The following is a 9,978-nucleotide window of genomic DNA, read 5'->3' as shown; positions in this document are numbered from 1 at the left end:
CTCGGGATACTTATAAGATACTACCATGATTTTTTCAGATTTTTTGGTCCAAAAATAAATTAGGCCAAAAACCGGCCTTACCGACCCTCCCCCTTTCCAGGGTTTTCCAGCTGTATAAAAATTCAATGACGGTTCCAAGTATTTTTCAGGTAGGGTAGACACCTTGTACAGAATATATAAAACGTTTCTAAAGTAAATAAAAGAAATTGCCGAGTCTGAATAAAAAAGGGAAAATTATCAAAATAATCAATGATTATATTTAAATATATGTGTTTCTTATTCAAGATCAGTTAATATTCTAATTATTTACAAGCTTATCATATTAAACTAATTAAACATTAAACTTATTAGCTAAAGATACTGTTAATGGATTTTCTCGGCACGTTTAAAAGAAGAAACAGCTAAGACGTAATCGGTGCGGACGCAGATTCCAAACGGATGATGTTCCTCTGGGAACTGTGAGTATTTTTCTGCCTCCATTCGAGCCACCGTTGTAAACTTGGACTCAAATTCGTGTCATTTATATCCGATCGGGCCTCCAATTGCTGATAATAAGCTTCTCGTAATAATCGGAATGTCTGCACATTTCTGAAAGGTAGATTCGTCATCGGATCCATATATTTAGCAGGAAGTCTAGAAAAGAACATCGTTTTAAATTCCTTATTATGAAAACATCATCCCTCACATAACAGCATGGATAGACTAGAAGATTTAAAAAAAAAGTCGCATAAAAATAGAAAAAAAAGTCGCATGAAATTTAGAAAAAAATCTAGAAAAAGTCGCATCAAATTGTTTAAGATAATGAAAAAAAATAGTATCAAACACTGAATGACTGAAATAATAAATTTATTTGTTTGGAAATATAGAGCAGATAATTCTGAAGCTGGACTTGAAACATTGATTTTTGGCAAACTTGGATTTTTTTCAAATGAGAGAAGTTTATAATTTGCAACAATTTTGAACTTCAGAAAACATTCGTTTTTAACATTTTTAACTGGAAATTACTCAAAAACTAAGGCTTTAAATTTGATACTGTAATTTGAATATGAAATTATTCATTTTTAAATCATTCATAACTTTACATCCCAAAATGCTCTCGAAAAAGAGCAAATAGGGTGTTTTTCTTTTTAAAAAAATAATAGGGAAATAAATTCTTCAAAATAAAATTAATATAAATACAATATTGAATTCAACCTGGAACGCTTTAAGTCCCTAATAATTCAAGTAGAATTATATTGAATTTTCAAACCAAAGACAAATTCTTAACAAAAAAAGTTAAATGTTTAAATTAAGAAGTTGAAGGCAGATAATTAAATTTTCACTCTACAAAGATGAATTTTCAACCAATTGATTGCATTTTCAAACAAAATAAGATTAAACTTCAATCAAGTGGTTGAATTTTCAAGCCGAAAAGGCCCATTTTTTAAGACATTTTAATTATCAACCTGAAAATTTGAATTTTCAACAACAAAATAATATTTTCAATGAAGGAGTTGGATTTTCAGAACAAAAAACCGAAAAGGCGAGTTTTCTACCAAACAGCCTCCTGCCACTGAGAGTTGAAAAGGACCATGCGGCGCACAGTGGGGTATTTTGGATTTGTTCGTGCAAAAAATCGACGACTCGTCAATTTTCAACCGAATTGAATTTTTTTTTGTTAATACTCGTGAATAAATTTACTGTCGGATAGATACGCCACTATTACGGTTTGAATCGTCAGTACGTCAAAAAAACGTCGACCAACGTCGGCAGTTGTTGGCGGATTTTTAGGCTATTCAGATGTGAGTAATATTTGGTAATTCGTACAAACAATGCTTCATGCTCATTTTTATTTATGTTTTCAACCATTAAAAGTGCAAACCTTTCTATTCTCATTCTATTTTTGCAATAAAACTTTAAAATAATAGTTAATAAACATTCATAACGTTAATACTTTAATTTTCAAATTATTCAACCGAGAAACGTTTATTCTAAAGAGATCAACGGAAGAGTATTTTATAGAATTTTAAATCTTTTTTCTTACAGTTTTTATGTTTATTTTAATAAAAACTATAAGAAAAAAAGATTTAAAATTCTATAAAATACTCTTTCGTTGATTTCTTCAGAATAAACGTTTCTCGGTCGAATAATTTGAAAAAAATTATTAACGTTATGAACGTTTATTAACTATTATTTAAAAGTTTTATTGCAAAAATAGAATGAGAATAGAAAGGTTTGCACTTTTAATGGTTGAAAACATAAATAAAAATGAGCATGAAGCATTGTTTGTACGAATTACCAAATATTACTGACATCTGAATAGTCTAAAAATCGGCCGACGACTGCCGACGTTGGTCGACATTTTCTGACGTACTGACGATTCAAACCGTAATAGTGGCGATTCTATCCGACAGTAAATTTATTCATGAGTATTTAAAAAAAAATAAAAATTCAATTCGTTTGAAAATTGACGTGTCGTCGATTTTTTGCACGAACAAATCCAAGATACCACACTGTGCGGCGGCACTAATAGTAATTTTGTTCTAGTTATTTTGGCTTTTATATGTCTTTTGTCATGTAGAGCCGTTACAAACTCTTAAAAACGTATCAAGAAAACGGTTTATTAATATAATTATTGTAAAAATTAAACGGTGGATTTTTCTAATAGTGTTTTTCTGTTTATTGTATTTTTTTATCGAATTAATTCCATTAATTATTGCTGCGTTATGAAAATCAGGTTATATAAAAGTAAACTCCGAAAAGACCCGAAGACCCCGCATAGAAGAGTTAGAAGCTTTTTAATAATTATGAAAGATCTGAGGAGAAATAGTTTCGGTTTAATTTTAAAAGAATAATTTTAAGTTGTAAAGATTAAAAAATGCGGGTTAAAAGAATATGGAAGACGTTGAGACCAATTTTTTTTTTTTTTAATTTTTCAAGATCTAAATTTTGTAATTTCACGAAAATGAAAGCTATTTATTCAGGTTCATAGGAAAAATGTGAATAATTTTTTATTTCGTAAAATTAATTTGAAGAGATTATTTAAAAAGATTTTAGAAGATTTTAAAAATGGGCAAAGATGAATCTGAAAGATTTTAAAGCAATTAAAAAAATTTTGCAGAATAAGGAAAAAATACAGACAAAATTTGAATAATTTTCAGAAATTAGAAGGCTTAGAAGGTCTGACAAAATTAAAAAAAAGAAGAATTTTTCTTTTATTCATGTGAAAATTTTAAATAATTGTTTATTTTGAAAAATGAACTATAAGAGAAAATTGAAGAAGGTTTTTAAACATAACAAACAATTTTATAAAATTTCTAAAAATAGTTTAGAAGATTTTAAAGCAAAATGTTTCAATTTAATAAAATGGCAAAATAAAAACGAACTAAAATCGGATAAATTCAAGAAATATCTAGTAGAACTGAAAATAATTTCGAAAGTTTTTGAGAGAATAAACAAATTTTCTTAAAATTGTTGGAAAAATTTAGAAGATAGTGAGGTAATTTTTTCAATTTTGGAATGATATTTTAAAATCTTGAGAAAAATTCGTCACTTAAAAATATGTTAAGGAATTTAAGACGTTTTAAATAGATTCGAAATATTTAAAAACTCGGAAACATTTTCGAAAATGTATCAAATATTTCTTGATTCCTTCCCAACTTCTAAAAGTTCTAAACATCTCTTAGAAAGACTGAAATTATTCATAATATTTTGTAAAACCCTATATAATAAAAAAAGTTCTTAAAAATTGTCTAAGATTCTTTTCTGAAATCCCTGAAATATTTGAAAATCTTCTAAATTTTCTCAAGAATTTTAATAAAATCATATTTCCATAAATTTAAAACTTTAGAAGTGACATACAAATGTTAAAATATTTTAGCTTTGTAACAAAGTCTAATTGATTGAAAAATTTCACATTTAAGAGTTGCTTATTTCATTGTAATAGAAAAAAATATATTTAAGGATTTATCATATTCCTTGTTTGTCATCAATAGAGATAATAACTGAATTTATTATGTAGTAGCATTATATTTTAAAACTGCAATATAAAAAAAATTAGTTCATCGCTATATTTAAAAGTGTTTAAATATCCGGGGCTAACAATAAATAAAGAAAAAAAGAATAACTAAATCATAAATTAGCAACAAAAATCGCCGGAATATAATTAATAAATTATTAATTAATGAATAATTAAATTGTTCGCCTTATTTATAATTCTATTAATAGCTCATAAACTAATAATCAATTAACTATGTTCAGCAGTTCTAAATTTCGAGAATTGAAATATTTCTGGGAATTTAATAATTCAAGTCGGTCTTGAAGTCGGTAAATTTTAGTTTCGGATATTTTTTAATTCAGAATTTTATTTTTTGTCTATTAAAAATCTCGTCAGTTGAAATTTGGGAAATTTTATAATTCGGTAATAATATATATTTACGGAATTTTTTTTCATTCATTTGTGTATTCATAATTTATTTTTTTATTATTCTTTATAATTTTTGAATATCCATGCAATTTTGTTTGTTTGAATTATGTCAATTGTGCCGCTGTTTCCCTATATTAAACAAAATAATACGTTAGTAAATAAATCTCATTTACTACTTAACTCTACACTATAAAAAAAAATTATTTTAAAGGGTTTTTCATATTTATTTGGTAATTTTTATACATTTTTCCTATGGTACTGCATGGTTTTGTAAAACAAAGTCACTACTAGTATCCCCATACGGCCGTTTTCAACTCTCGTGACACATTTTTTCATTGAGCAGTACAGTGGAAGCACCCCCCTGCTACCAAAAGATAAATTTTCAACCCCCCCCCCCTCAAAAAAAAAAACAATTTTCTACCCTAAAAGACGAATTTTAAAACAGTCTAATTTTTGTACCAAAAAATATTAATTCTGGGCAAGATAATTGAATTTTCAACCAAATTGTCGAATTTTCAAACCAAAGACGAAGTTTTAACACAAGAGTTGCATTTATAACCCAATAATTGAGAATTTTAAAGCAAAAGAGACGATTTATAATAAATAATAAATAATAGAAGATAAATAAAATCGATTAAACCCCAACCAAAAGCAGCTGCATTTTCAAGCTAAAGAGACGAATTTTTTATAATAGATTTGAATTATTAGCCTGGAAAATTAATTTTTTAACAAAATAGATCGTTTTCCACTAAAAAAGCTACATTTTTAATGAAAATACTTGAATTTTCAACAGTTGAACATTTAACCAACTTTCAACCAAAAAGACGACTTTCCAACAAAAGATAAATTTTCAATCCAAAAGGACCAATTTTAAAGAAAACTGTTGCATTTTTGATCAAAGAAGATGAATTCTAAACAAAATCATTGAATTTTCAACCAAATAGTCGAATTTTAAAATAAAAGAGATCAAATCTCAAGCAAAAACAGTCGCATTTTTTACCAATTCTTTGAATTTTCAAGTCAAAAAGACGAATTTTTTAGAATACAGTTGAATTATCCGCCGGTAAAGTTTAAGTTTTAACAAACAAAAATTATTTTTAACCAAACAGTTGCATTGGCAGACAAATAATTGAACTTTCAATCAAAAGATATGAATTTTCAACATTAGTGATGAATTTTTAACCAAATGGTTAAATTTCCATGACAAAAAGCTAAATTTTTTAGAAGAAAATTACATTTTCAATAACAGAAGTTTACTTTTAATCAAGAAAGATGAACTTTCAAGCAAAAAAGATGACTTTTCTACCACAAAAGAGGAATTATCAATCGACAAAAGCGAATGTTTAACAATACGTTTACAATTTTGACAAAACAAAAAAAAGAAAGTATTTTCTACACAATAATTACATTTTCAACCAAATAGTTGAATTTTTGACCAAAAGAATGAACTTTCAACCAAAAATAGATTTTCTGAATGGGGGGGCGTTTCTTGAAAACCGGAAGGGTAAATTCTTTTAACTGTAATTAAATTTATATGCAATCGATTTTAAACGTTTTACAGTTAAAAATAACTAACTGTTGAGGTTTAAAATTTGAAAAAATTAAAACTTTGAATACTGATTCACAAAGTTAGAAATTGTACAATTTTGAAAATTTAAATGTCAAACAAGCCGGTCTTTAATGCAAAATATTTATAATTTTACAGTTCAAAATTTGTTTAAGATTTAATGTTTTTTTAATTGTTCCTTGTAATTTGAAATAAAATGTTATTTTATCATTTTAAAGGATTTGATTTATAATTACTCAATTTACCTCGCTATTATAACTTAAAATTGTAAAATTTATATAGTATAAACGTAAACTTATGAAATTTTCTATATGTTCAATTTAAAAATATTAAAATAAAAGGATTTAAAATGAAAATAACGTTTAAATTCAGATTAATTTAATTTAAAGGGCGTTAAAATGGTTATATATTAAAAATTTTATCTGGAATTTATCAATTTTCATTGTTTGGAAATTATAGTTATTAAAATACTAAAAGGTTTTAATGACTAATTCTGCAACTTGGAAAGATTTCAATTTAATGCCAAGCGTTTTCGAATGTTTTAGTATGAAATTAATCAATATCTATTAAAGGTTTCAATTTGAAATACATTTTCCCAATCATTTTTCTCAATTAGAAACTGTCCAATTTTAATTACTTGGATTTAAGACTATTGAAATAAAAAAATGGGATAAATCTATTCAAACAAAAATTGCTGTCCTTCAAACACTATAGATGTAAAATGACCCAATTTTTTAGGTTTTGAGCTAAAATAACTCAATTTTGAGAAATTTAAATTAAAAATATATCAATGTTGTATATACTTCAAACTAAAAATATTAAATTAAAAATATTTTTAACTTGAACCATATTCATTTGGTGAGTGTTTAATCATTGTTTTTAATAAGCTCAGGGATCTGGAAAAGGACAAGATTAAAACAAACAAAAAAAGATTTTAAAAAAAAGTACGAGATTAAAAAAATTAAAATTTTCAAATTTAAGCCTTCAAAACTAAATAATTTTACCATAATTAGTCTTTAAAATTAAACAATTTAAAATGGATTGGATGAATAAGTTCTTCTACTGAATCTCTAAGAATTAAAAAAAATTCCCGAACAGAAAATAAATTCACTGTCATTTTCGGACCTTCCCCCGGTGTCAAAAAAATTGCAGCTCATTTTAGATTGTAATTTTGAATACAATAATAGTTTTTTAACTAAAATAAAGGCGAAAAGTTGACATTCTGTGGTGACTGAAACAATCGTCTTTTAAACTGTTAATCGAAAAAATCGAGTACCTTGTGATTGCACACAGTGATTTTAGAGTAGGCCTTGGCGCCGGAGTTTTCTTGAATGCATCCGTGAACAGTTGTTCATTCTCAAAAGTTATAAAAGTCCTTTCATAATGCCCATTAATTGCCACTGTCAATGGTTCTTTCAAATTCGCATTCGAACTTGATACATCATTCGTTGTAGATCGTGTGCAAATTTTGTCTTCGGAAATTTTCTCTTCGTCTACATCCACATTTATTTTTTCTTCCTCTTTTTCGCTCGAAAATTCAGAGAGAACGATCACTGGCATCGATAAAGATTGGTAACGAATCATCGGAGTCAAGTTTGTCTTTCGCACCGCTCTTATATTTTTCTTCTCATTCTCCAGTTTTTGGTACTTTTCTGAAATTGCAATTTTCACTACTATTATCTTTACACTCGATTTAAATCTCCTAAAGTCTTTTGAAATTTCCTGAAATCATGGGAAAATGATTAAAATACCTTGAGAGCTTTTAAGATCATTGAAATCTTTGGAAATTTGATTAAATCCATTAAAACTCTTTAAAAGTCCCTTATTAAAATATTCTAAAACTTTATATTATGTCCTATAAAATCCTTACAAACCTCAGAAAATTTTATCAAAGTTCTTAAGACCACATTATTATTTTTTTTAAATCTCATGAAAATTCCTTGGAATCTTTTAAAGTACTCCAAAATATGTCAAATATTTCTTGTAACAAATTTAGAAACACCTTAAAATATTTTAAAATCTCTTCAAGTCTTCAAAATTCCTGAATTATTGTGATGAAAATATTACAAAATTCCGTAAAATTAGATGGAATCTAATTATACTTTTAAATTCCAGAAATTACCTAGATATATTTTTGAGACACTTTAAAATCTCTTAAAATATTCTAAAACCTTATAGGTCTTATAAAATTCTTCCAAACATTCCGGAATACCAGAAAATGCTTTAAAATAACAAAAAAATATTTTAAAATCTAAAAATTATTGGAAATCTGTTTAAATCTCTTTAAATTTGGTAAATCTTTTGAAAATTCGTTGGAATCCTTTAAATTATTCTAACATCTTTTAAATTCTTTAAAATGTTTTGCAATACCATACCAATATTACCAATATATTTTAATCCTTTTGGATCTCAGAAAATGACTAAAATACATCATTGAGAGCCTTTAAATCCCATTGAAATCTTTTAAAATATTCGAAAACCTTGTATGCTCTATAAAATTCTTCCAAACCATCCGAAATCCCTCAAAATATTTCGAAATCTTTAGAAATCCCTTTAAATTCGGTAAATAGCTTAAAAATGCCTTGGGTACTTTTAAAGTACCTGAAAATCTTATAAAGGATTTTAAATATTTTAAAGTATTTCAAAAGATTTCAAAGAATTTTCATGAAATTTGAGACATTTTAAGGGAATTAACAAAAATGCATGCATTTGTAAGGAATTTTATGATAATTAATATTTTATGGTACTGAAAATAATTTCCTGAACATTATAAGGATTTTATATTGTTTCATTGGATTTAAAAGGTTTTCGGGTATTTTTATTAACTCCAAAGGACTTTAACCCTTAAACGGCCAAAACGCCACTACCGGTACACTGCTTTTCAACAGCCAATAACTAAGACCCTTGGGATCTTTTAAAATATCCTAAAATCTTATACATGTTATAAAATTTTTCCAATACTTCCGAAATTCAATGACGTTCTTGAAAACCGCATGGAAATGTTAAAATCCTACAAAATAAAAATCTCAAAAAAAATCCTTTGAAATCTTTGACATTTTTTAACCCTTAAACGGCCAAAACGCCACTACCGGGACACTGCTTTTCAACGGCCAATAACTAAGACTATTCGACACTAGAAAAAATTGAGACACATATTTTTATTGCTTAAGATCTCCTCTTTCCGACGGTGCCAATGAAATTCCTCAAAAAATTTATTTATTATCCCAAAATGCAGTTTAAATAAAAAAAAACGTGATTTTTCGTGCCTATTTTTTTTTTGTGAACCATTTTCCAAAGCTTTTCGAGTCTGTAATTAACCTGGAATCTCACTAACGAGTGGAATAAATGTCTAAACTTTGAGAATCCATGGTTCAAAGATCGATTTTTCGTTTAAGTATTTTCAAAATGGCGTCTTAATGGCAAAATTATTGTGAAAACATTCATGAATTTTTTTACAATAAACGATGCGCTTTTCGGAAAAATCATCAAGAATAAAAAGTTCTTGTAATCAACCAAGAAATACGCCTGAATTTTTTGAAGCATTTTGAGCAAAATTTTGGATTTTGCATATGAACCATTTTTGCAAAATTCAAAATTTTCTCAAAACGCTCCGGAAAAATTCAGGCGTATTTCTCGGCTGATTACAAGAACTTTTTATTCTTGACAAATTTTCCGAAAAGCGCATAGTTTTTCAATAAAAAATTTTCATAGTTCTAAGCATCGTGTAAGAGTAAAATGATTCACGAATATCTATCGTCCGTCTGCCGCAAACAAAGTTTACGTTGCCCAACTATCACCAACGTGGAGGTCGACGAATATCGATAGTCTCTTTTTTTTAAGGGATTTTATATATTTTTTTTTACATTTTTTAATTTTTTTATGGAGAATTTTTTTCATTTCAGACTTCAATCCGTTGAAATCATTTTGATCCTGCTGTTTCAGAATGTAATTTTGAGAAACAATGTAAGCAGCAATACATGTTGCAATCAATGCAAAATCTAGTAGT

General features: G+C 26.9%; 1 protein-coding gene across 1 annotated transcript in view; it reads right to left on the bottom strand.

Moving 5' to 3' along the window:
• Nucleotides 1-256: 256 nt before the first annotated feature.
• Nucleotides 257-9,978, bottom strand: part of LOC117173453 (vacuolar protein sorting-associated protein 72 homolog) — a 21,455-nt gene continuing 11,733 nt past the window's right edge. Inside the window, exons 4-5 of the mRNA XM_033362034.1 lie at nucleotides 7,249-7,624; nucleotides 257-633 (exon numbers count right to left, since the gene is read on the bottom strand). Of these exons, the coding sequence (XP_033217925.1) occupies nucleotides 402-633; nucleotides 7,249-7,624 (608 nt within the window). The 3' untranslated portion in view covers nucleotides 257-401. The remainder of the gene's footprint in view (nucleotides 634-7,248; nucleotides 7,625-9,978) is intronic.

This window comes from Belonocnema kinseyi, chromosome 5, assembly GCF_010883055.1.
Source record: "Belonocnema kinseyi isolate 2016_QV_RU_SX_M_011 chromosome 5, B_treatae_v1, whole genome shotgun sequence".
NCBI lineage: Eukaryota > Metazoa > Arthropoda > Insecta > Hymenoptera > Cynipidae > Belonocnema > Belonocnema kinseyi.
The sequence above is the reverse complement of the archived record's forward strand: the minus strand, read 5'-3'. Positions and strand labels throughout refer to the sequence as shown.